Source organism: Pagrus pagrus (assembly GCF_965226575.1).
Source record: "Pagrus pagrus genome assembly, chromosome: 17".
Classification (NCBI taxonomy): domain Eukaryota; kingdom Metazoa; phylum Chordata; class Actinopteri; order Spariformes; family Sparidae; genus Pagrus; species Pagrus pagrus.
Genome location: NC_140201.1, coordinates 5,886,351 through 5,911,587, shown reverse-complemented (window position 1 = coordinate 5,911,587; position 25,237 = coordinate 5,886,351). Strand labels below are relative to the sequence as shown.

Here is a 25,237-nt window from a genome sequence, read left to right as displayed (position 1 = left end):
TTTCTGTTAATTCACTGTTGTTTGAGCACTTAAAACTCATATTTCTAAAACAATTAAAGACGTGGGCAGGATGAGATGATGCAAGAAAATAAAACCTTCGAAGTTAAAGCAAATAATGACGTTATGTTGGTAAAATACCCAAAAATGAATTCTTAATTTGACTTTTTTCTGTTTTCTTAAATTACATAAATTCCAAGTGAAGTTTGGTCCTCACTCTTCTTCTTCTTCTTCGTTGCTTTCTGTCAGCATCCGCTACTTCCGCTCTGCCCTTCCCAGCAGCAGTGCTCAGTCCAGTCCTCCACACACACACTGAACATCACAACACCACTACTGCACAGCTGCTGCTTCACCGCGTCGTGCCACAAAAGTTTATCTAGAAAAAGGAAGTTTGCAGGTTATCGTGTCACCTGCCGAGCTTCACGCAAAGCCGGGTATTGAGTTAAGGTCTCTTGGGTTAGCTAACAGCTTGTTAGCTAGCATGCTGCTGTCTCAACACACCAGACAACTCTCGGATTAATTTGATATCGTCATGACCGAGTTAAGATGCCGGAAAACTGAGACTACTTCAGAGGGAGGTAAAGAAGAGGATGAGCACCAAAATGAGCCTGAGCTGCACGCTACGCGTAAGTTAAGCTAACTTAGCAGTTTGCTACCTGGACAGCAGTTAGCTTCCTGTGCAAAAAAAAAAAAAAAAGCATCTGGTAACTTCAGCTAACTTTTTCCACCACGACTGAGTGGGATGCTTGTAAAGATGGTCTCAAAGACTGTGATTGTTTCAGTTTCAGTCTGTTTTTAACACAGATGCTAATGGGCCGGTGAACACAGAGGATGAGGGGAGTGTGTCCACTGGTGAAGCAGAGGACAAGCAGCAGAAAGATGAGGGTGAAGTTAAAGAAGAGGATGCTCAACATAAACAGGAAGAAGCAAACACACCCGAGTCCTCTGTCAGAAGGTCCAAGATGTCTACATGTAAGTTTATGTCTTATTTACTGAGGTGTCAACTTTACAAAGCAGCATCAGTCTGTTCACTGTCACTTCACTCCTGTAGCTTGATTGATCATCTGATCATCAGTAATGTGGATATAAACAACACCACTTGTTCTGATATGTGATGTTTGTTGTTACATTTCCGCTCCTCAGCAGGTTTTCTGCAGTGCCTGGTGAGGGTGTTCTTCGGATGTTTGGCAGCGGTTGCCTGCGGCATGCTTTACGCCGTTTATCTGTCAACGTATCATGACAGGAAGTTCTGGTTTTCAACTAGGCAGGTGGGTGACTGGCTGCCTCCTTTTATATTTTCACTGCACTGCCATATTATATCAGTTTTTAAATACACTTTGGTGTGTTTCAGGAGTTGGAGCGTGAAATCACTTTCCAGGAAGGCAGCGGACTCTACTATTACTACTACAAGCACATGCTGACGGCACCATCGTTTGAAAGAGGTACATACATGTACACTTTAAAATATATGTAAAAGTAAGAAGGATGACACATAATATACAGTGCAGAAAGAGGCAGAAGACCCAGTGGGCTTATTTGAAGCCTCCAGCAAACAGAAAATATGAAAAATATGACTACATAAAAGTGCTGATTAACTGATAGTTGCAAAATATATGTACTAATAAAAACAATGACAATGTTCTCACGTGCTTTTTTGTTTGTTCTCCAGGGTTGTATGAGCTGACGATAGATAACAAGACTGTTTCGGGTCAGACCATCAACATAGTGGAACGTTTGTCTCTGTATCCAGAGCTCATCGCAAGCTTCGTATACAGAATCACAAGCAGCCAGGTAAAGGTTTCTTTTTCGCTTTGTGATCAGCTTGCTATAAGTTAGATCAAGTACAATTAGAATGAAATGCAACTGAGCATACACTGTACCTCCGCCAAGACTCAACAGTCCCCTTTATCCACATCATTGTACTCACTCATAGATACCAGGCCCCTAAATACGCCCAGTTTTTTCATCAAGATCCATTCATTATTATGTCAGTTTTGACCAGCCTTCAATACCTTTGTGTCGTATTATGATCAGTGATCATGTGAGATGTAGGGTGCATGTGTATTTTCTAAAGAACAAAGGTACCAAACTAGGACAGCGCCCTGTCTTGGAGCAGACGAACACTGGCAAACAGACTGGAAATAGTAACATAACTCCTGTCTTAGATGACCTGGGGGCCTTTCAGTCTGAGCCTCCTCCGGAAAGGAAGGATTTGTTGCTTAGCAAAACAACAAAAAAATGCAACTCAGTACTCAGAGAGACCTTGAGCTGTAGGTGGAGAGAGAATTTTTACTTCTCTGTCTGTTCAGTGTCAAAATACGAAACTTCACATACGGCACGACAAGTAGCAAAGTTTTACCAGATAGCAGATCTCACAATGAAAGCCCCGAGTTAACACCACAAATGCAGAAAACAAATTCTCCATGTAGTTCAGATTCTCTCCTGCTGCTGGAAACCATCAGACATGAGGACCTGTGGAAGTTTACGGGCCAAGAAACTGTAAAGATGTTTTTCAGTAGAAGTAAATCGTCATGGACTGTCCAAAAATCAAGCTTTTGCATCGCTTTACCCCTACAATAGAAAACAAAATGAAGAGTACACAGAGTTTTAGATTTGTCAGTTTTGATCAATCCCTGATGTTTCTGTCTCTTCGTTCAGGATGTTGTGGAGCCAATCTACTTCTACGTCGGCGCTGTTTTCGGCCTGCAGGCTGTCTACGTCACTGCTCTGTTTGTGTGTAGCTGGGTGATGAGCGGCACCTGGGTGGCTGGCATGTTGGCGGTGGCCTGGTATGTGATAAACAGGTGAGAGGAATTCTGCCGCCCTGATCTTCATGCTTATTCCCCATCATGTTTCTTCCTCCTGTTGTAGTCGATCAATGCGGTAAAGTTGCCTTCATCCTACCAACTTCATCATACATCCTTTCTCTTATCCTCTCTCTCTGTTGCTCCACTTCAGCTTTCTGAAAACAAATACTTTAAAACAATATGGGCACATGTTGCTGCTGTTAAGACCAATAAAAATCAATGGTGATCAATGGTTCTGTTATATTGTGATAACTCTCCTGTGGGTCATTTCCTCCTCAGACCAGATACAACCAAAGTGGACCATGCTATCCCTCTGCGGGACAACTGGGCTCTGCCTTACTTCTCTTGCCAGGTTGCAGCTTTGACTGGATTCTTAAGTAATAAAATCAGCTCTGCCACTGAGGTAAGCCTCCGATTTATTTTTTAAATATTCCTCTACCATACTCAAGTCATTTACACTCACTGTTTAACTGTGGTTCTCTGTAGATGTTTTGCTATCTTACCATGAGTGCCACCACCGTCACCTTCCTCCTGGTGTGGGAACACAGCCACTATGTGCTCTTCATCCAAGGCCTCTGTCTTTTCCTGCTCGACTCTTTTGACCTGGTGCCGCCACGTAAGGTAATGTAGTCCATCAGAGTTGAGGGGAAAAATCTGCCTGGTAGCACACCTACCTACCTTTGTGGGGATAAACAGACGAATAATAACGTGTTAATAAGTGAGCTTTAGAGGTTCTGTTAGGCTAAAAATGTCCTTATTCAGCCTTTTGATGCCTAAAAATGAATTAAACACAAAGCTTTGGCCAATTATGTATAAATATAAGCAATGTTAAAGTAAAAAACTGTCCTTGCATTCCCCAAAATACCTTTTGTTTGTACATCGATTCTGCCAGACATTTTTCCAATTTCTGTCTGTTTGTCTGTCTCTCTCTCTCCATCTTCGATGTTAAGATGGCTGACATTCACAAGGTGTACCTCAGCTCCTTGTTCCTCGCCTACCTGTTCCAGTTTCAGAACCCGACGCTGCTCAGCTCGCCTCTGCTCAGCCTCATGATTGGCTCAGTGCTCGCGAGGTACTTCCAGGTAGTTAGCTGCTCCCTCACGTCAGAGCTCAGACAGATGATGATCACTGAATTTTGATAACTGAATAATAATTTAACAAATGTTTTAAGAAAGAAATATTTCCTATGCACCTTTTCAAATTCATCAGTAATAAATGAAAAGGGGTTTAAATGCAGAGAAAACAATCTTACGCTGTTTTCTTTATTTCTATTGCAGCAAAAGATGAAGATGGGACCTCTTGTGGCCAGAGTTCTGAAGCTCTTCCTACATTTCCACCTGGTCTTTACCACAGGGATCACCTTCAGTTATTTGGTCAAGGTGAGATCACATTGGCTCGTTGGCTGCCTCCACTGATCCATTTGTCTCATTAAGTTGTTGGTTAATCAGCACTGTTTCTCATTTACAGAAACTGATACCTGTGAGTGAAAGTGACTTCATATTGAAGTTCCTTGAAGTAAAATTCGGGCTCAACACAACAACGTGAGTTTCAGGTATTAAATTAAGCTTTCTGTCTGTACAGTCTAATTTAATGAAATGTAATAGGAACGTTTTCTCTCCTTCTATTTTAGCGACTTTGTCACCAACTTCCTCCTGTGCCAAGAGAGTTTCCAGGCACCCGGTCAGGACTTATTTCTACGACTGACGCAGGCATCAGTCCTTCCTTTCTATTTCCTGGTGCTCTCTGTCTGCCTGTTGTCCACCCTGCAGACAATTTACAGAAGACTCAGGTTAGACACTCACAAGATGTTTCTTTTAAAAATGATACTGGACATCAACCAGCTGTGGGTCGGAGCTACGGTTTAATGTGCGTCTGTTCGAGGTTGTAGTAAACATTTCTCATGGTTTTCTACTTTCCTGCAGTGGTCAACCAATGACAACCAACCTCAGACTTGAAGATGGACGAATAGGAGAGCAGCCGGAGGTCATCTATCATGTGTTTCACACGTTGCTGTTTGGAGGCCTGGCTCTGCTGTTCGATGGGTACGTACATCAGCGTACATGCGTGTTTTTAGGATTTGGATTTCTAACATGTTTCGTGACTCGCAGCTCGACATCGACTGTGTTCTTTTCTCATCAGGATGAAGTATTTATGGACCCCGTACGTCTGCATGTTCACAGCGTTCGGTGTGTGTTCTCCGGACCTCTGGATGACCGTGTTTAAGTGGCTTAAACTGAAGTCCATCCACCCTGTAGTTCTGGTGAGTCGCCTCTTATATTCACTGTTAACCGCTTACAATTATAAAGAAGTCCGACTCACACAGACATATTGACAACAGTTAACATACAGTTAACGATGAATCTAACCCTCCTGGTTCTGGCTCAGTCTGTTAATCTGAACTGTTATTTGTTCACTCTCCAGTCTCTGATCCTGAGCACTGCGGTTCCTACCATCATTGGTTTCAGTTTGTGGAGAGAGGTAAGATTTTCAGCTCTTAATCTTTTGAAGCTCCTCATGTCCGACATTTAAAAGCACATAATATCTTCCTACACCGCTTTCGTCTGTGTCGCAGTACTGCCCTCGTGTCTTAGCTGAGTTGTCAGATCTGCCGGAGTTCTACGAACCAGATACAGTCGAGCTGATCAGCTGGATCAGGTGGGTCGTCAGATCTTTTTGTATGTTCAAAGATGCCTATAAAGTCTTTATAATGGCTGTATCTAATGTTTTCTTGTTGTCTTCCAGGTCACAGGCTCCAGTGGCAGCTGTCTTTGCAGGCAGCCCTCAGCTGTTAGGAATGGTTAAGTTGTGTTCAGGTGCAGCAGTGACCAGTTTACCGCTTTACTCCGACATCAACCTGCTGAGGAGGACTGAAGATGTGAGTGAGATGATAGATTCTTTCCAAAAAATAAAACAGAGACGCGAGGAAGTGAAGTACATGGGTTATAAAGAGGTTTTATGTAATAATGACCATTAACAATTCACTGAATGTTGTTGCAGGGCCACTTTTTCTCACTATTTTCTGCTGAATCTAAAAAAAAAAACGTAAAAAGGTCCAACAAACATAAGAAAGAGACAAATTAGATAAATTTTAGCCGTGGTCCATATAATTTAGATTTTCCATAGTGTTTATGAGAAACACTTATTTGAATTTTTTTAAATGAATTTCCTTTTTTCCCCTCTCTTCTTGTAGACTTACCAGGTGTATGCAATGAGATCTGCGGAGGACATCTATAAGATTCTGACCTCTCAGAAGACAAACTATGTGATCATCGAGGAGTCAATTTGTAACGAGCTTTCTCTCAAAAAAGGCTGTCGGATCAAAGACCTGCTCGACATCGCCAATGGACATGTGAGTTATTGATTCACCTCAAGCTGCCAAGCTGCAGATTCCCGTCTGTCTGCAACCGTACATACGGTCTGTCACTGTATGAGGGATATTGTACGTGTTAAATCGCGCATGTTGTTGCCATGAGGTGAACATTATGATTTAATGTAGGTCAAAATCGGTTTTCATCCTATTTCCAGTCTTTGTGCTAAGCTAAGCGAGCCGGCTGTTGGGTTATATTTGCTGCTGAGTAATAATCTTCTCATCTAACTTCAGGAAAAATATGAGTTTGTGTATTTTACAATACGTTAAACTCTTCTTTTTTGCCTTCTTTTATTGATTATGACATGTTTTTTACAGAAGAAAATACTATTCTCTTAATTTTTCCGTTTCCTTCTGTCCCATTCAGGTTGTTTATGACAAAGGAGAGATTTACTCTTTCTCCAAGCACGGAAGATTCTGCCAGGAGATTAAGTTGAACTACTCGCCATACACAAACTACTTCACTCGAGTTTTCTGGAACCGCTCGTACCACGTCTACAAAGTGAACTCCGTCATCTCTTTTCAGTACTGACAGCAGCTTCTGCCTCTGTGCCGAGACTTAACTCCAGCGTTTCACATCATATCTGAAGGACTACTGTATGTTTCTGCAGTTAGTGCTCAGAGAAACGTCTCCTCACATCCCGGTGTCAATGCAAATTCATACCCACTGGGATCAACTGAGCTGCACATTGTCCTTGTTTTGTCCGACAGGTGGTTTGATAAACATAAAAGGACCATACCGGAGTTGCAATATGCCATATTGATCACTGTACTGTAGTTTTATAAGCCATGCGTTACCCTTACTGTGATGCATTTAATGAATGGAGAGGTTGATGTGTGAGGTCTGTGTGTCACTTTGTACAGAAGCCGAGACCAGCTGAGATTCACTTAGCTTCATTATTTTAGGATAGGGCTGCAACTAACGATGAGTCTGTCGATATTTCCTGATTAATTGAGAAACCAAAAAAAATATTCACATGTATAAAGCTGGCGAGTTTTGACTTTAAATTACTCAAAATTAATAATTGAAATAGTTGGCGATTAATATAAATCAATTACTCGTTACAGCTCAATTTTCAGACAACAAATAGTTTTGGTTGTGCTTGCAGAGACGGCTCTGTAGTTCGACTACTTTGGTCCAAACTAAAATATCTTAACAACTGTTGGATGTATTCTCGCTGTCTTTTGCACAGATATGAATGGTGCCCAGAGGTTTTCATCGTAATGATCCTGGTGTTCCCCTGACTTGTGCTGTTGCCCCACCAGCAGGTCAAAGTTCTCACTCACGTTGTGAAATATCTCAACAGCTACCAGACAGTTTGGCAAAAATATGGTACAGACAGTCATGGTTCCCAGAGGATGAAGGACAATAAATTGTGATGCCCTGACTGTCACTCTAGCGCCACCATGAGGTTTTTGGTTCAGAGTGAAATGTCTCGGCAGCTTTAGGAGGGACCGCCACTAAATCTTGGACGTTCATGTCTCATTCAGGGTTAATTTATAATGACATTGGTGTGATTCGTTAACGTCACATCTAGTGCCATCATTGGGTCAAATTTTTATTTTGTGCACCACTCTGGTTTATGACCAGATATCTGAACGACTGATGACATTCAGCCTCAGTTGTACTTTGTGTGCTAATTAGTCAATGTTAGCATGCTAACAGGCTAAACTAAGATGGTCAACATCTGCAACTTAACATTATCCTGATAATGTCAGTGTGCTAATATCGAGGTGCTGACGTTGTTTAGTTAATAGTGTTTTTTTAAAAATTTGAAAAATGCTTATTACAGTTTTCCAGAGCCTAAAGTGACGTCTCTAAACAGTCCTAACCCAAAAGCATAGTCGTTTACTGTCAGAAATGAATCGAAACGTAAGCACATTTTTGACATTTTTACTCTGAAAGAATTCCGAGGCTCAGAATAGTTTGGAATTAATTGTTCTTTCGATCAACTAATCAACTAATTGTCGCGGCTCTAGACTGTAGACTGTTATTCTACAATCATGCTCAAGCCTTTTGACTTGCATGGCTCTTAATCTTAGAATAATCATGATTATCCAATGTTTTTGGATCACAGTCTGTCTTGCCTTGGGTTGATCTCAGAAAATATCATGGCTTCATTGTATTACACAATTATTAGTGTTATTCTCAGTTGCAACGACCTTCAAGGGAACGAAAACAAAATATTCTTTTGGTTGAATAAACGATAAATTCACAAAATATTTCCTGACAGACATGAAACTTGATGCAAACTATGTAAAATATGTTTTTAATATCACTAATATGGTAGAATTCAAAACCGTAGATAAGCAAATGTACATCTCTTTATAACCTGCATATCGCTGCAACCCTGGTCTTGCCTGACTAAAGGGAAAAGGGTTCAGTGAGTATAATTTATCTTCCTCGTAAAATTTGGATAATTATGTCTTGATTAGGAGAAAATAATGAGATATTTGGACGTACAGTATGATTAGGTTTTATGTTGGAATAATGATCCAAGTTATGAGCAGTTAAATGAGACTCCACCACATTTGATCACATTTTATCTGAAAAAATTTGATAATTAAGAGTAAATGAGACCTAAAAATGTTTTCCCATTTTAATCACCATTTTGTTATGGAGCAGTTATGTATATTGCACATAATAACGCAGTGGTTTTATACCAAAATATTGACTGAACTACACTGGACAGTAGAAACGACATCTGTGAATGTTGAGACTCTCTTGAGAACTTTGTCTTTCTCAGCTGTAAACTGTAGTGGAGGTTTGTTCTGAAGCTGCTCGTTTCTGTTGCATTGTCTTCATCCTCTTCATCTGGAAACCTTTGTTTGAGATGTGGGAACTGACTGACTGACTGTCATCTCTTCATCCATCAGACCTTTAGCTAGACGTCCTGTCGCCTTGTTGTTACCTTAAAGTATTTGGTGGTGAATTCTCTCCGGTGCTATTATGCAAATCTCACCAATAACTCCTTCGACAAAGGCCATGTAGAGAATATTAGGTTTTATTGAATTACTGCGTAAATTAAAAGTATGTATGAGTTGATATTTTGTGTCGTGCTTATTACGTACTCAGATATTTCCTTTCACCTCTGCTTCTTAATCATGATATCATTAAATTTAACCATTTAAAACAGGGTGAACGCATCCTGACAGCTTGGGTGTATTACTGTCAGATACTGTTCCCCCTCTGTTCACTATGAAAGGAGGCTCACACAACTTTCAAATTAATACTGCTGACTTCTTTCCCCACAACAGTTAAGTCCTGTGTTTTTCAGGCTGATATCATTAAATTAGATTTTCAGGCTGATATAATTAAATTTGACCATTTACAACAGGGGGAAAACATCCTGGCAGCAAAAACAAGTGTTGCGTTTACATTTTTGTTTAGTGTAGATACAAATGTGTCCTGTATTTATAGATACAGTATTTAAATTGTACATTTTTCCCGCACAGAGCATAAATATGCGCAAACATGGCGCAACTGTGTGTTTCCCTGGCGACGAACCGGAACCGGAAGTGCGCTGGGAGATGGCGAAGCGCAGAATGAATTATGTGAGAATCAGTCCGTGTTGCTCCTCCAGCACTTAATTTTTTTAATATATTTTTATGTATATTTAGCTGAGATATCCTCTGTTTGTGCATTTCGGCCTGTTAAGGTAAGATAATACATCCCTTCATATCCGGGTTTAGAGTTTAGCCCGTTAGCTAGAATGTTAGCTAAACACAACAGAGAATGGGTGGAAGAGGTGCGCTTGATTTTATACACCGGCAGCCCCGAGGCACCGCGGTTCAACCTTATTTCGAATCTACTTGGTGAAGAGGTTGAAAACTCCGCCCAGTCGGGACTACGCGTTACTGATATTAAAGCTGCCCTGACCACTACAGAAAATAAAACTGTTATAGATGAGAAGCTAACTGGCTAGCTTCCTTCATGATGTGAATACATGCAGCTACTTATGAAGATAGCATGTGAGCTTGTATATGTGCTCCTATAACTTCTTTATAGCTGAGCTTAACAGTCATTAAAAGACCATTATTTTGTACATGTACAGATAATAAACAAAATCTGAGCATATGTTTTCAACTATGAGCAACAAACAAGGTTTTTGTCTCTTCTTCTTTTAAATAAATATAAATATAAAGTTTATATATAAGTTTATTCAGAATGAAAAGTAACCCTGATGATCACTATAACATTACATTCTCAGACCTGACAAAGCTTCTTCAAGGCAACAAAAATTGACATTACTGTCACCTGTATTTAGAGTGTAAATATGATCTGTATACATCTTTGATTCACACACAGCTTTTCTTCTAGGGCATAACTCCCTATCACCCTTACTGTGGGTCACTGAGATGTCTTAAAAGATAAAACATGCTTTATAATCATTCTTGTTGTTCACCAGGGGAGGATGAGTGCGGAGGCGGCTGACCGGGTGGCTGCTGTGACCAGCAGTCGGCCCGGCACACCTCTTCAGACCTCCTGGTTTGAGTTCCTCCTGGACGGCAGCCTGCTGGAGAGTCACCTGCTGAAGCCATATCCAGGTCAGCTCTACATTACCTGAGCCTTAGATTTATTACACACCTTGTTGTAGCTCATGCTGATTTTTCTAATTTTAATTGCGGAGGATATTCTTAAATGTCTGGAGAATATCAAGTCAAATACAACTTATTTCTCTATATCCCAGTTTGGAGTTGGATGTACTTGTTTTTAGAGGACAGCTCGAATGACTGGACTTTGTGTTTATTAATGTGTTCCTGTGTATGTTTTTTTTCTTCACAGACCCTACAGGAGTGCAGCTGATCATCCAGTTCCTGGAGCAGGCGTCCAAACCCTCAGTGAATGAGCAGAATCAAGTTCAGCCTCCAGTAGACAACCGGAGGAACCGCACTCTGAAGCTACTGGCGCTGAAAGTAGCTGCACACCTGAAGTGGGATCTGGATGTTCTGGAGAAAGGGTAAGAGACTCATAATAATGTGGAGGAAGTCAATGTTTTTTTTTTTATTATGTACTTTATAGCAGGTATTTGTAATTTGTAAGATACTTTTCGATGTATTTGTGCCCATCTCGGCAAAGTTGAAAATGTTAAAAACATGTCTTATATGTTTCTAGTTGTCGTGCATTCTGTAAAATCATACAGCTGATCGCATCACGTAATGATTTGTCCTTCTTTCCTGCCAGCTTGACCATTCCTGTATTAAACATGTTACTGAACGAGCTTCTGTGTGTGAGCAAAGTGCCACCGGGGGTGAAACATGTCGACCTAGATCTGTCCACTCTGCCTCCTACCACAGCCATGGCTGTCGTCATATACAACCGCTGGTGAGTACGATGCACGAGGAAATCTCATCAGGGTCAGACGCATCAAATTGTTTAATTACCGAATACATTTTTCATCTACAATTAAAGAATAAATGTAGATGAAAGGAGGAAACTACTAAAGATTTTTACTGTCTAACTCTTCACAGGGCCATCCGAACCATCGTGCTGAGCAGCTTTCCAGAGAAACAGACCAAACCAGGGCCTCACCAGATGAACATGTAAATTCTGCTCCTTCCTTCCTGTAATCACAACAAGTTTAAGTTGCTTATCTGAAAATTACATATAGGCATAAAATCAAGTGCTCACTTTGAATGGTAACAAGACGATAGTGAGTTCATGTCTTATGGACTCTTTCAGGTTAAGTATCGTGCAGCAGGAGAAGGAGATGACTGACAACATCCTCACTGTGGTGAGTTCACAGGTTTTTTGATGTATTTAGTGATGACCTTAAAACACTGTCATGAAATATACTTTCTTAGACTGTTGCTGATAATTAATAAATATGTAATCCACATGTCAGACACATTTCTTCATGCTAGATTTATTAAGTATAGTTTCGATTTTGTTATTTCACCTTTTCCTGTATTCCCTTTGGTATCTGTCAGCCGTCTGAGAAAATGTCTAGTAGATTAAATGAAATGTACTTTCTTCTAATATAACGTCATGCCCTCAGCTGAAGGAGCAGGCGACCGACTCCATCAGTGTCCTGGAAGGAGCTCTGCAGCTGAAGAAAGACTTCTACGTTCACACCCTGAGGACTCTGGATCTGCTGGCTGCTGATGCTGCTGCCAACGGAGAGACGGAGTCTTCGACTGCAGGGCTTCGCATCAGTGCAGATGAGCTGCACTGTCAGGTTAGTGGGAAACACACTGTTGGCTTCTGAATGCAGAGTACATCAAATAATGTGTGCTTGGGAATAACATTTTGCTGTAAAAAATGCATTTGTATTTTGTGTTTCAGGTGCATTATGATGTGGGAGGTATTTTCTTCCAGCAAGGCTGCACAGACCAGTCAGCCTATCAGAAAGCCCGGGATCACTTCAGACAGACAAAGGAACTGTTAAAGAAGGTATTTCCACCTTCTACTGCCGACTTTAAGTTACAGTTTGCCTCCAGCAAAGTTTGTTGATCTCAGTCGTATCTTCTGTATGTTTCTTTAGCTCGACTCGACGGTTCATGTTCACCTGGATGAGAAACGTCTGGCTGGCTACTGGAACGCCTGCAAAGCTTTAACTGAAGACTGCGACTCAGACTCTCAGACCACGTCCTACGATCAGATCAACAGTCTGATCCGGGCGCACAGCAACCAGGTCAGAGCAGACGCTTCAGTGACAAGCTTAAGATTTGTTTTGTAAAAATACACGACACTAAATAATAAATAAGGTGATAATTAGTATGACTCCAGCTGTAAAGAACACTGTAAATGATGTGTAGTACTTTACATTGGTTGTTAATAAATTGCACTTCCTCTCTCTGACAGGCTGTCATTGAATACTTCATCAAAGACAACGTGTCACGCAGTTTGCCAAACAACTTCAGACGATCTGTTCTCAGGGAGTTTCTGTACAAAGCTCAACAAGGGTGAGACACAAAATTATCCTGCCTCTGTCACAAACGTTTGATCACCACATTTGAGGGATTTCTGCAAAATTTGCATGGATATCAACTGATAAACAGATATTTTTTTTACTTCTTGAAATCGTTATCAGCCCCAAAAACACCAGTTCCATTTGGGCTTTAGTTTTTTTTAAATCTTCATATCCACAAAGAATCAAAAAAACGAAAGCATTTCTACCACTCTGCAGGGAGTCGGGCCTGGATGAGGTTTGCCACAAGCTGTGTGTTTGCAATGCCGTCCGAGATGCTTTGGAAGGAGAAATCCTCAGCGTGCGTTTCCAGCAGCTCCTCCTAAAGCCGAGTAAAAGGATGGTGGACTTCATTTTAGAGGTACTCACCTTCTTATGTCATTATTTTTGCAGGAGTAGTAAATGCTTGGGACATCACAGAGGCTTAGTTATAAAAGCACAAACCTCGGCACACACAAAGTGCTGACTTGCAACTGATGCTTCAGTTTTTCCTTCTCTCTCTGATCACTGCTATGAACTAAAGCTCGATAGGCTTAGAGCCTTCTGGTTATGGAAAGAAGTTTGTGGGGATTTTATTAGATGTGTTTTTAGATTCAAAATAAATGGACATGATTTGTAGGAATTTTTTGTAGGAATTTTTCTCATGCTGGTAAAATTTAAAGCTACTGCCTTCTCTGTCCTGCAGGTTTGCACACTTTCTCTGGAAAAGGAACGTCCATCTGAGACATCCAGAAAAAATATGGCCATTTTCATGAAGTGAGTTCGTGTCGCTTTACTTGTCCAGCACAGCAAATGTAGAGGAGGTTATTAAGTATCTTGATATTTTATCACACGCTGATGTGTTAGCTAAACTAACAGTTAAACATTTATTTTGTCTAAATATCAGAACCAATAGCTGGCCACAACATCACTGTGCAGTATCTTCTTCATCTTCTGCATGTGTTACGGCACAGATTCGACATAAAACTGCATCTTTAAATCATCTTTTAAATGAGACTGTTCTTATCTTGCAGGACTCTGTGTGAAAGCTTGGAGGAGCTGCCTCTGCTGTTTGTGGTGTCATCTCATAAGCTCTTCATGGAGCTGCTGAAGGAGGAGGAGAGGAAGGTCCTGGTGGAGCAGATGAGGAAGAGATCGGCCACCATCAACCTCAGCGCCAAGCCTCTGCCTTCTTTCTACGACATTCCAGGTACTAGATACAGATTCTTGTAACGTCATGTTGTCTGTCAAACAGGAAATCTCTCTCCATGTGATCTGTTGCTGCTCACTGGTAGGTTCCAGCCTCTTAAAACTTGTGACTTCATCTCTCCGCAGCTTCAGCGAGTGTGAACATCGGGCAGCTGGAGCAGCAGCTTATCCTTCTGCTGGAGCCACGCAGGATCAGACAGATCCTCATCGAACTCCACGGCATGGCTGAACGACCCTTTTGGAGGGTCAACAGTAAGGTCAGAGTGCAACATGTGTGAAATGAAAAAATCAGATTTTGTCATGTGTGCCATGTTTCTTGACAGTTTACTGCTTTACTACTTTTTCTTTTTTATGTTTCCACCTGTAACAACATAAAAATATCAGTCAGACTTTTCCTTAACATACTGAATATAGTCATTAATGGGTTGAAATTCATTTTCATGTATAATGACGACACACAAAAACAACTAAAATACCTCTTTCTGTTTGTGCACAGTGGGAAGTTCCTCCAGACTACATTAACGTGATCCTCGGCATTAAAGACAACCTGACAAAGGACCTGGTTTACATCCTCATGGCCAAAGGACTCCACTGCATTTCAATAAAGGTGTGCACGGAAATTAAACTTACTTCAAAATAATTGATAATCACAATGATGCATAAAAATGAAAAAAAGTAAATGATAAATGAAGATTGATTTTTTTCCCTTCCCTCTCAGGACTTTGCCCACGCACGGCAGCTTTTCTCAGCCTGCCTGGAGCTTGTTACCGAGTTCTCCCCAAAGCTGAGGCAGGTGATGCTGAACGAGATGCTGCTGCTGGAGGTCCGCGCACACGAGACGATGGCGGCCGAGGGCAGCAAGGAGCGACCGCCCCCCGACCTGGTCAGCAGGGTCAGAGGATACCTGGAGATGAGGATTCACGGTGAGTGGATGGAAACTGTGGAGTCGTTACCTGGTCTTCAACAGCCCATTTCATGTGCTCTAAATTAGGGGATGTCCTTGTTTTTGTCTCCAGATCTGCCTCTGCGTCAGGTGGTTGGAGAGGAGTGTGTCGCCTTCATGTTGAACTGGAGGGAGAACGATTACCTGACTCTGCAGGTGCCACCGTCTCTGGTCATGAACAACCCATACATCAAGGTAAAAATCACGACAGTTTGTGATGATGGGATCATTGAAAAGGTCCGCTGTGGTTTTCTCGTTGAACTCGTCCCGTCTGTTTCCCCCGATAGCTCGGTCAGCTCCTGGCTTCGACATGCAAAGAGCTCCCAGGTCCTAAGGAGAGTCGGCGAACAGCCAAGGAGCTGTGGGAAGTGGTGGTGCAGATCTGCAGCGTGTCCATCCAACACAAGAGGAACAACGACGGCAGAGTGGGCCTCATCAAACACAGAGAGTCCTCTATGGGCATCCTGCACCGGTAAGCTGCAAACACTTGGGGTGTTATTGTATTTACAGTTATTTAAGAATACACAGGTGAAAGAGTCGTGCTCGTTCTGATATGTTTTCATTGTCTGATCCATTTAGGAGCAAATTCATCACTTTCATCAAGAAACTTAGAGTAAGTATCCCAGAAGCCAACCTTTAACTCACTGTGGATGTATTCAATTTTTACTGGATGAGGTGCTGTCGATGCAAAACTAACAAGTTTCTTATTTCCCACAGGAGCCGTTGGTGCTGACAACCCTCATCTCACTGTTTGTGAGGCTACACAGCATAGTGAGGGTAAGTCTCTACATGTCTGACATATTGTAGGCTGTGTGGTAGTAGGATAATCTGACAGCAAAACAAAAATAAAACGGGGAAAAAATCCCATGGTTAACCAGCTGTTTTCTCTGCCTTTAGGATGATATTGTGAATGAAGTGACAGCAGAACACCTCACCATCTGGCCTTCGACTCTTGCAAAGTGAGAACACTTTATTTTCTCAATGAAATGATAAAGATTTCTTAAACAAAGCCACTAAACGTGACAATCATGATGATGATGTGTGTGTTTGTGGAACAGCATCCAGGCAGTAGATGTGGAAGCTGTGGCAGTGACGGTCAAAGAGCTGGTGTCCTACGCTCTCACCCTGAATCCTAATAACCAGTCGTGGCTCATCACGCAGGCCGATATCTACTTTGGTAAGAAAATGTCAGAAGGGTAGATTTTTTAGCTTTTCGTACTGCGGTCAGAAAGTATTTCATCAGTGAATTCAGTTTAGGTTCTAGTTTCTAAAAAGCTAGGGTTAGATAGAGGTTTTCTTTGATTGTATCAACAGTCTCTCTGTGGGGAAAAAACAAACAAAATCAGATACAAACAGTATTAACTTTACATGCTTAAAGCCTTTCTTCATCTCTCTCTCTCTCGTTGTTTCTAGTGACCAATCAATACTCTGCTGCACTGAACCTTTACCTCCAGGCTGGAGCTGTGAGCTCCGACTTCTTCACCAAAGCTGTCCCCCCAGATGTCTACACTGACCAGGTACACTGATGAAAGATGGATGAATGAACAGCTCCTCAGCAGCAAGAAGTAGTAGTGGTATAAACTCTTGCTGACAATTTATATCATTTTTGATCAAATCCAAAGCAATTTGAATTCTTTTTTTTACAATAAACTACATATTCTATGAGCTAATCAAAAAAATGTAAAAAAATTAGGAAACTGAACACACTTAAGTCACCGTGAATTGCAGTTTCAGTCCATTTATTCTGTATGTATGTATTTATTTGTACTCTTAAGTGACACTAAAGTGAATCAATCATCTAATAACTAATGACTGTTGTTTGCAGGTCCTGAAGAGGATGATCAAGTGCTGCTCAATGATGAACTGCCACACACAGGTCAGAGGTCAACCCCCGTTTCTGAAAATAATTTCACTTGCTGATCACAAGTCTGACTCTGTGTCCTGACAGTTAAAATTGTTAAATTAGTGAGCAGTTTTTTGTGATAGTGTTCTAATAATATCAACATATGAGATGGATGTAAGGGTCTGACTGAACAAACACCTGTTAAAGGTTCAGTTTCACATACTGTTCACTACTGCACACCGTACAATTGCAAATTTAGCATCTGTTTTTTGTTGGTTTGTCTAGGTTGCTGTTCTCTGTCAGTTTCTTCGAGAGGTGGACTACATGACTGCATTTAAAGCTCTTCAGGAACAGAACAGGTACGAAACGACACACTGAACAGGACTGACTAACAGCACTACGGATGCAACTGCAACTTGGCGGCTAATCGACTAATCATTGCAGCAGTTAACAGCCCCTTTTTTCTATATTTCTTACTTCCATCGTCTTCTGTCCCTACAGTCATGACGCCATGGACTCGTTCTACGACTACATCTGGGACGTCACCATCCTGGAGTACCTCACACGTATCCTTTTGTTATTGATTCATGAGGGCCAAAACAGACCTTCATGCTTAGGACATTGTTTAAATCTGTCTGTTCATAATTGTCACCTTGTCTCCATTAGGCCACTTATACTAGAACTATTTTAAGAAACATACAAACGTCAGTGTCTTTTATTTAAAAATTGTTCCTTGACTGTGTTCAGATATTCACCACAAACGAGGAGAGACTGAGAAGAGACAAATAGCGGTAAGCTAACAGTGTTTTTGCACCAAGGTTGTCACAAGAGCAGAATTTTAAACTAGACTAAAAGTCCTCAGCACATAAGAAAAAAAACTCGGTGCGTGATGTGAAATGAATTTTAACGTTTCAAACCTTCATGAGGTTGTCTGATAGTCTTTGTCCTGAAACTTTATTTAAATCCTTTAAATCTTTTCAACCAAATCCTGCATCTCATCTGCTGTTTGTTTTGGGGCTACATCAGTTTCTAACTCTTCGCTTTCCTTCAGATAAAAGCGATCGGACAGGCCGAGCTGAACACCAGTAACCCAGAGGAAGTGCTGCAGCTGGCTGCACAGAAGAGGAAGAAGAGGTTCCTGCAGGCGATGGCCAAACTGTATTTCTAGGAGAGACGTGTGAACCACTGTCAGACGTGGAGGGGGGGTGGGAATGTACATTTTTATTTTGTGGTAGAAAATAAACTTCTAAATAAATACAGTTGGTCATTTTTTGTACACTTGTAATCATTTGAAATGAATTTTTTTTAAAAATAAATCACTGACTATTGATTACCCTGAGTTACACAAACAATGGCTTGGTTACGACAGTATGGTGAAGATAACTGAGAAACACGCTGACCGGTGAAGCAGCGGCAGTACACTCAGCTTGTTTCAACAACATCAATTTTAAAAAGCTATTTAACATTTTGAATGACCCTGAAGCAGTTTTTAAACGATTTCATCTGACTGTACATATTTAATATGCTACAAAAGTAAACAATTGCACATCACTTTCAGTAATAGAATCTCATTTCCTAGAAATGACATAACTTTAGCAAACATTGACACTTTGAAAAAACTTTTTCCTTTTCTAAATTTAAGCACCCAGTCGCTAAAACAGCTAAAAATCAAGAAAAAAAAGCTTTGGCCAAAGATTAAGAGTCTTTAAAATATAAGCACATTATCCTGGATAATGCTTAATGCTAGTAAGCTCCCATCAACACTCAGTATTCCAGTTATCAGCTTTTTTCCTCCACTGGTCAGGAACTGTCTCCAGTAATCAGAACTCAAGTCTTTTTGGGACATTAGCCCTGTGTGTCCTCTGTCCACACCCACTTCAGAGTCTCTCTTGTAGTTCAGTGTGTGCAGGGTTTCTCTGTGCTGTTGGGAGGAGTGGGAAACTGGCTGTTCACCTCCTTTTTACTGGCGTACTCCTAAAATAAAAAGAGGTTGAAAGTCAGAAACCTAAAATAGGTGGACATGTGCACATGCTCTGCATAGCAAGAGAGATTCTCTGGTATTTTGGGTTTTCCTCAGGAGGTTGAAGGCACTTAGGGTGCAAGTCTCTTGACCAGAAGCATCAGTCAGATCAATGTAAAGTTTCAACAAGAAAACACTAACCAGCATGGTCATGTAGTCTGTGTGCGTCTGGATGTTGTGTCTGTCTTCCGTCTTCACTTTGACAAAATCCTTCAGCATCACTCTGCCGACCCAGCCCACCGACTCCACAAAAGGAGCCATCCAGTTAACGCACAGCTGGATCGCGTCTTTGGGCAGACCTGAACACAGACCAAAAAAACAAAAAAACAAACAAACATGTTTACATGAAGTAACCCGAGTAACCTCAATGTGGTTCAGGCCATGAAATCAAATATTAAACTTATTTTTCCAATTCATATTTACATTTCTATAAATATGATAATCCCAACTCTTACCTGTAACTTTTTCAACGGTGTCCTGTTTCATGACATGTGACAGAACTGAGGCGGCCAACACTCGATACTGGAAGTCCAGAGAGTTTATGTGGAGGATACACAGGTCTAACAGCTGGAGAAGTCAAGCAGAAGGCAAAAAGAGACACACAGCATTAAGCATGAGCCCGACTCAGGTTTAAAGTCTTATTTCATTTTGTTGGCATATTTGAATTAAATGTAAAATGTTGGTTGCGACCATGTCTGAAGATTTTTGACTGAACTCTGATACAGAGGTTTGTGTCAGTATGAATGCTTAAAAGGGTTTAAACCAAACACTTACTCGTGTCATTTGCACATAAGCGTCCTGTGGAATCTGCGGCTCCAGCAGGTCAGAGTTGGTGTTCATCGATGCCATCTGGAAGTAAAGCTTCAGCCAAGACACGGCTGTTTCAGGACAAAGGTTCCATTTCAGTGCCTGTAAAACACACACAAAGGAGAATAATGCAAAATTTAAAGCCTCATTGTTTATTTATATCAAATAATGAGTCAGAATAGGGCCACACTTTTAACAGTATTACCTTTAAAATGATTAACTCCATCTGAAGAATCTCGTCTTCGTAGTAAGTCCCAGCAGTCACGTAGGCCATCTGTGAGAGCTTTGGAGGACAGGCTTCCTACAAGGAGGGAGAATAAAATCAAAAACCTCAAAACAGGCACAGGCAAAAATATATTACCTCAGGATCAATGCACCTGTCAAACAACATTGTAGGAAAAAGGCTTTTGAACTGGCTTGTTCCAGACTTCATACAAACTCTGTCTTTTAAGTTCCCTTTCAATTTGGGTTCTCTGGTTGACAGCAAAAAAATAAATAAATAAAAAGTGAGGCCCAATCCTTCCCAGTTCTTCCTCACCTCCATCTTTGACGCTATAAACAGACAGGTAATCCCAATGAGCTGCAGCATGCTCTTTTCAACGCCGTTCTGGGTCAACATGAACCGGTCAAAGTAGTCCTGTGCCAGGTAGAACGTCTGCCGGTGAAGAGTGTAGGCCTCACTGACCTGGGAAAACCAATGACAAACAAAATTGCTGGTGAGTGTTTGATGAGGGATCTAAAGTTATCGCAACTTCATTTTAAAATTTGTCAAGTGCAATTAGCGGAAAAGCTGAGCAAACAACAGTCATGTTTTTTTATGTTTTATGTTATGTTTTTCTTATGATAATAAACAAGGCTTGTTCTAAATATTTAATCATGATGGATGAATTCAAGTCAACATATTTTACAGCTTAAAGTTTTAATATTAAAAAACAAACACATCTGAAAGACAAATGTTAAACTTTTAAAAGCATACTTGACACAGTTTCCACTTTTTTTTAAAGGAAATGTTGGTTTTCAAGCAAGGCGTCCTGATGAATATACGTTATTTTGATATCTGCTAGTAAAAAAAAAAACACTCACAAGATGGTGGTTGTTTCCTGAACCTACCACAATACAAGTGTGGTTAGATATAGTAAATTATATTTATGTCATACTTTTACTTTCCGTCTTCAGAAAATTTCTCAGCCAAGCGGATCAAATATGCAAAGCCCTTACCGCCAGATTTTGTGGAGGTGATAACTGAATGACCCTGTAATGTTTTTTTCGTTCCTTTTCTCTCTCTCTTGCATTGCTTTTATCTGCACACTTGACCTCTCACTAAATGTACAAAGTTCCTGCATCCATACTTTGTAATATAAACTGTTGTCTGAAAATAAAGAATTGCAATTAAAAAAAAAAAAAACAACTTAAAAAAGCCAGGATGAATGTCTAAATTAAATATGTGTTGTACTGTAAGCTTTTGCACTATAAATCTGAGATGCAGGTGAAGACGCACCTCAATTAACCAGTCGAGGAGGATTGATCTCATTTTGGGTTGTATGCTGGGGTGTTTCTGCATGAAACTCTTGCTGTGTCTGTAATTCTGCTCCCTGATGACCATTTTCAACCACACGTCGTCAGAAGATCCCCATCTGTAACATGCAGAAAACAGAGCTGCAACGATCAGTCAGATAATTTATCGAAAGAAAGAGGATATCATCAAGATACAATTGTGAGTTGAACCATAACTGAATAATGTTCAGTAATGATAATCACCCAAGATGAGGAAGAGGTGATGGCCGAATCAAAGAATCCGCTGAAGGTTGAACTGCATAGGCGGGCTCAGAGTCAAATCCTTTCTCAGAAGTCTCGCTGACAATACACGGGTTGGTGACACTGTCAAGCACCAACTGGTTCTGACATGGAAAGGAGACAATTGAATGCAACATGTTGCGTTAAACTGCACGGACCGGATATTTCTGCTATTGTTTTGTCATTTGGCCTCAGGGTGATAACACAAAGCAAGTTGAAACTTTAGCAGGTAGAGAGGGTAGGGCATACATGCCCAACACTCCAGGATTACTTTCCCAGGTTTCTCACATTTTTTATTGCCCAGTTTCTCCTCGGGTCACACATCTCCTGTAATTCTCACGATTTTATGAAATTTTCACATGTCCCCCAGCCCTCTTTTAGCTATCACAACTCATCTCTGGCACTGTAAATTGTATAGTCAACTGTGCTGTTGCGCCTTGCCCCCCTCAGTTAGTGAGAGATGGGCAGAAAAATGGAGAACAGAAAGAAATACTAGCGAATTTTCCAATGTCCTGAGTAGAAAAATTCAACTTTGTCACAGAAAGGAACGGGACATGCTTTTTGTAAAATGTGACACATCAACTTTGGTGTGGGTCACAGGGTTGCAATGACAGCAGTCACCATCAGAAGGCTGACAAGCACAGGGCAGTGGCACGCACAGACTCTAAGGGTCAGGGGTAAATTATTAATGAAAGAAAAGTGACGAATATTAGTGGCAGAGATTCAGATTCAAGTTCACACGAGTGGAAGAGCAATATTCTGTTGCAGTGCTCTCATTATTTTGTTATTTTCATTATCTAAAAGGTCAACAGACTCAGTCGACAGAAAGGAAGCAAAGTCTCTGAAACTCTTACTTTACAAACAGTGCACGGTTTTCTTCTATTCACCTATTTTGTGCCCTTAAACTGAATGGCCATGCCTTTAAAACCCCCCCCAAAAAATATATATAGCAAATTAAAATACATACCTTCTCACACTGCAGTTTTGACAGGGGCTGAAGCTTTTTCCTATTGCATTGCTGGAAAGAAAAGTTGTTTTAAGTTGAATGTCAGACCATCTAGAAAATATCTGGTTATCTAATGGCTATGCAGGCAATTTAATGGCTTGTTAGGACTCTTACCTTAGTTACTTTGCCTTTCTGCCCAGAAGCATTTTCAGATCTTTTCTGCAGGCGACCACTACAAAGACATCAAAATGAATTCAATAACAACCCAACAGCAAATAAAGACAATAACATAATACAACAATAATTCATAAGGCAACACAAGAGGTCGTTACCTTCGTCTAGTCATGGTTCTGGCTGCTTCTGTCTGTAAAAAAGGGAACAATTTAGAGGCAAAGTTAAAGTTTCTTAACAACAACACCAGGAAGTTGGCCCTCAGACAGAAACTGTAACAGCAGCTGCAACTATCTTGGCTCGCACAGAACATACTTTCATGCAAAACCAAGCCCGATGAAAAGACATAAACCCGCATTGTTTCCGGAATATGCATCGTGCCAACTATTAGACCATATCATCCGCGCCAACAATATTCATGAGCGCGTAAATGACCACTACCACCACCCGGGAAACACAACGCAGCTGCTGAAACTTCAGTCTGAGATGCTTTATATTACATCTACGGACGTTTCTGTCCTGAAGGTGTTGCGGTTTCATGAGACAAAACGACCCTGGACAGGACAAAGAGACATGCAGCTACAACTGCTGCCTTAATGCAGCAACACAAAGGCCCGGGGAGGACATTTTGTGCCAAGCACCACTGATGAAATGGTTTTAACACAACACTAACAGAAGACCGCTCTATCAACAACCCATCCGTTATGATTTATTATATATGTCGTGTGACATGATTTGTTAGTTAAATCACGAGTTAGATGCGTTAACGTACATATTAACGAATGACCGAGCCAGGAACAGATGGACTGAAGTTTTTGTTGACTAATTTAAGCTCAGATGAGTCAAACACAGCTTCCTCACCACAAACAGACGCTTATAAAACACCATTCACAGTCAGAAAGTCAATGTTTATCAGGCTAGTGTTAGCTAACATGATGCTAGCTTGCTAAACGCAGCTACCGGTACTCGAGTACCGAGTTTACAAACACCAAAATAACAACCGAGCTGCTGCTTTCATCGAGCCACAACATCACACACTTGCACACGAGCTACTCAGAAGTGGTTCACAGCTGTAAATGTAAAGCTACAACGCTGAAGAGACGTGCTAACCTCGCAGGATCACTGACGGTCGCTTCGCACCCTCCTCGGTTCTGAGCCCAAATCAAACTAGTTTGCAGTTGGCGCTCGCGCCAACAAATGAGTTTGCGGCACATTGCGCATGTGTAAATGCACGCACTCCCAACCCGCAACCGTTTAACCCGGGGTCAAACGAGGTGAACAGACTTCTGCTTACGGCTGTAGTTGTGTTTACTATGTGTTTATTGTGTTATTACTTCTTTTATTTCTTACCTTCAACTCGATTTAACTTGAGTTTTTTCTCTAACTAGCGTTGTTTGAGAGAGCGAGCGAAGTTTACTTAAATAACGTGTGTGATTTAATTATTATAAAGCCTCTCTTGTTTCAAAACAGCCGTTAATTCACATAGTTATCACGTTATTTTCATCTCGTCCTCTTTCTTCTCTGTTCCTGTCAGTTGTATTTTCCGGGTTTGCCCGTGGTGGGCGGAGCTACAGAGCAGGGACAGCCAATAGGAGAGAGAGTTGAGTTGAGCGCGTGCTCCTGGACCAGGGTGTAAACAAAGCAGGGAGCTGTCAGCTGTCACCGCCGGAGAGGTCGCGCCAGGCTGCTCTCCTCAGGTATTCAGCGTTTAGCAAGGAATAAAGTGCGTTCATGTTCATGTGAAACACTTCACGTGTTCCCTGAATGAAAATGACACAGCTGAATGTGTTTTTACGAGACACTCCTCAGAAAGCGTTGGACAGACACACACTTGAAATAGGCTAATGTCGCCCCCAGCTGGTCTAAGGAAGGATAATGCACTTCGTTTGAATACTTCCACATTACAGTCATATCATTTATTCTTTCTTATTTCTTACATAGAAAAGACGACAAACATATGTTTTAAAAGTACGTGCAGTTTAAAATGAACGAACATTAAAGTGCACTGTTTTTAAGTATACTTAAACACATGTATGAATTAAAGTAGCCTTAAAGAAAGCACTTCTTCTAAGTGCTTTATCGTGTTTCAGTTTCTTGAAGATGTTTCACTTCTCACTCTTCTTCAGTTCTAACTAACTGGAGGGGAGTTGCAGTCGTCCTTAAAAACACATGTGACTGAAGTTATCGAATGAATGTAGTAGAGTAGAAAGTACAGTATTTGCCTCCAAAATATATCCAAGTATAAAGTGGCAGAAAATGGAAAAGTAAAGTACAAGAACCTCAAAATTGTACTGAAGTACAGTACTTGAGTAAATGTACTTAGTTACATTCCATCACTGGATGTAAGGAAATAAATGATTGGAGCTCCTGCTAATTGATTATGGATTAAGCTACTTTGGCAATTTAATGGCCTAAGTCAGGGGAAGGGTTTAGCATCGTGTGT

The 25,237-nt window shown here is 41.0% G+C and overlaps 3 protein-coding genes across 6 annotated transcripts; 2 read left to right on the top strand and 1 right to left on the bottom strand.

Annotated features, from left to right (window-relative positions):
• Positions 1 to 251: 251 nt before the first annotated feature.
• Positions 252 to 9,217, top strand: LOC311272783 (putative C-mannosyltransferase DPY19L4). 2 transcript variants are annotated; one of them, XM_084379449.1, is made up of 19 exons: positions 252 to 623; positions 802 to 969; positions 1,144 to 1,265; positions 1,349 to 1,439; positions 1,667 to 1,788; positions 2,656 to 2,801; positions 3,084 to 3,207; positions 3,291 to 3,425; positions 3,755 to 3,886; positions 4,082 to 4,183; positions 4,272 to 4,345; positions 4,435 to 4,593; positions 4,727 to 4,846; positions 4,944 to 5,064; positions 5,226 to 5,282; positions 5,377 to 5,459; positions 5,547 to 5,679; positions 5,995 to 6,153; positions 6,539 to 9,217. In XM_084379449.1, exons 1-19 carry the CDS (start codon positions 530 to 532, stop codon positions 6,701 to 6,703), a joined length of 2,307 nt encoding a protein of 768 aa, XP_084235575.1. In that variant the 5' UTR covers positions 252 to 529; the 3' UTR covers positions 6,704 to 9,217. The 2 variants fall into 2 exon arrangements, with proteins under 2 accessions (XP_084235575.1, XP_084235574.1); XM_084379448.1 differs by having other exon boundaries at positions 1,141 to 1,265.
• Positions 9,218 to 9,614: 397 nt separating this feature from the next.
• Positions 9,615 to 18,258, top strand: ints8 (integrator complex subunit 8). 2 transcript variants are annotated; one of them, XM_084379446.1, is made up of 28 exons: positions 9,615 to 9,726; positions 10,581 to 10,719; positions 10,958 to 11,132; positions 11,357 to 11,497; positions 11,644 to 11,715; positions 11,855 to 11,906; positions 12,171 to 12,350; positions 12,458 to 12,565; positions 12,657 to 12,806; positions 12,977 to 13,077; positions 13,302 to 13,443; positions 13,768 to 13,838; positions 14,096 to 14,271; positions 14,397 to 14,527; positions 14,767 to 14,877; positions 14,989 to 15,193; positions 15,287 to 15,408; positions 15,501 to 15,685; positions 15,793 to 15,826; positions 15,931 to 15,990; positions 16,111 to 16,172; positions 16,272 to 16,390; positions 16,627 to 16,730; positions 17,039 to 17,089; positions 17,342 to 17,415; positions 17,558 to 17,622; positions 17,804 to 17,847; positions 18,108 to 18,258. In XM_084379446.1, exons 1-28 carry the CDS (start codon positions 9,637 to 9,639, stop codon positions 18,222 to 18,224), a joined length of 3,081 nt encoding a protein of 1,026 aa, XP_084235572.1. In that variant the 5' UTR covers positions 9,615 to 9,636; the 3' UTR covers positions 18,225 to 18,258. The 2 variants fall into 2 exon arrangements, with proteins under 2 accessions (XP_084235572.1, XP_084235573.1); XM_084379447.1 differs by having other exon boundaries at positions 9,694 to 9,830.
• LOC311272784 (G1/S-specific cyclin-E2-like) lies at positions 18,258 to 24,310 on the bottom strand. Of its 2 annotated transcripts, none has more exons than XM_084379451.1 (12): positions 24,145 to 24,310; positions 22,956 to 22,987; positions 22,798 to 22,855; positions 22,645 to 22,695; positions 21,642 to 21,781; positions 21,382 to 21,517; positions 20,422 to 20,568; positions 20,089 to 20,184; positions 19,851 to 19,985; positions 19,532 to 19,643; positions 19,218 to 19,375; positions 18,258 to 19,030 (listed from the first exon to the last, which is right to left on the bottom strand). In XM_084379451.1, the coding sequence occupies exons 2-12, from the start codon at positions 22,967 to 22,969 to the stop codon at positions 18,953 to 18,955; spliced, it is 1,125 nt and encodes a 374-aa protein (XP_084235577.1). In that variant the 5' UTR covers positions 22,970 to 22,987; positions 24,145 to 24,310; the 3' UTR covers positions 18,258 to 18,952. The 2 variants fall into 2 exon arrangements, with proteins under 2 accessions (XP_084235577.1, XP_084235576.1); XM_084379450.1 differs by lacking the exon at positions 24,145 to 24,310 and adding an exon at positions 23,905 to 23,979.
• Positions 24,311 to 25,237: the final 927 nt, after the last annotated feature.

Bases quoted from the DNA above. Each gene is read 5' to 3' on its own strand.
- LOC311272783 (XM_084379448.1), top strand. From the start codon at position 530: ATGACCGAGTTAAGATGCCGGAAAACTGAGACTACTTCAGAGGGAGGT. The intron at 4,847-4,943 runs GTACGTACATCA...TTTTCTCATCAG, and splicing joins CTGGCTCTGCTGTTCGATGG to GATGAAGTATTTATGGACCC. The intron at 5,283-5,376 runs GTAAGATTTTCA...TCTGTGTCGCAG, and splicing joins GTTTCAGTTTGTGGAGAGAG to TACTGCCCTCGTGTCTTAGC.
- ints8 (XM_084379446.1), top strand. From the start codon at position 9,637: ATGCGCAAACATGGCGCAACTGTGTGTTTCCCTGGCGACGAACCGGAA. The intron at 13,444-13,767 runs GTACTCACCTTC...TCTGTCCTGCAG, and splicing joins TGGTGGACTTCATTTTAGAG to GTTTGCACACTTTCTCTGGA. The intron at 17,090-17,341 runs GTCAGAGGTCAA...TGGTTTGTCTAG, and splicing joins TGATGAACTGCCACACACAG to GTTGCTGTTCTCTGTCAGTT.
- LOC311272784 (XM_084379451.1), bottom strand. The intron at 19,986-20,088 runs GTAATACTGTTA...TGTGTTTTACAG, and splicing joins TGGAGTTAATCATTTTAAAG to GCACTGAAATGGAACCTTTG. The intron at 19,031-19,217 runs GTTAGTGTTTTC...TTTTTATTTTAG, and splicing joins CAGACTACATGACCATGCTG to GAGTACGCCAGTAAAAAGGA.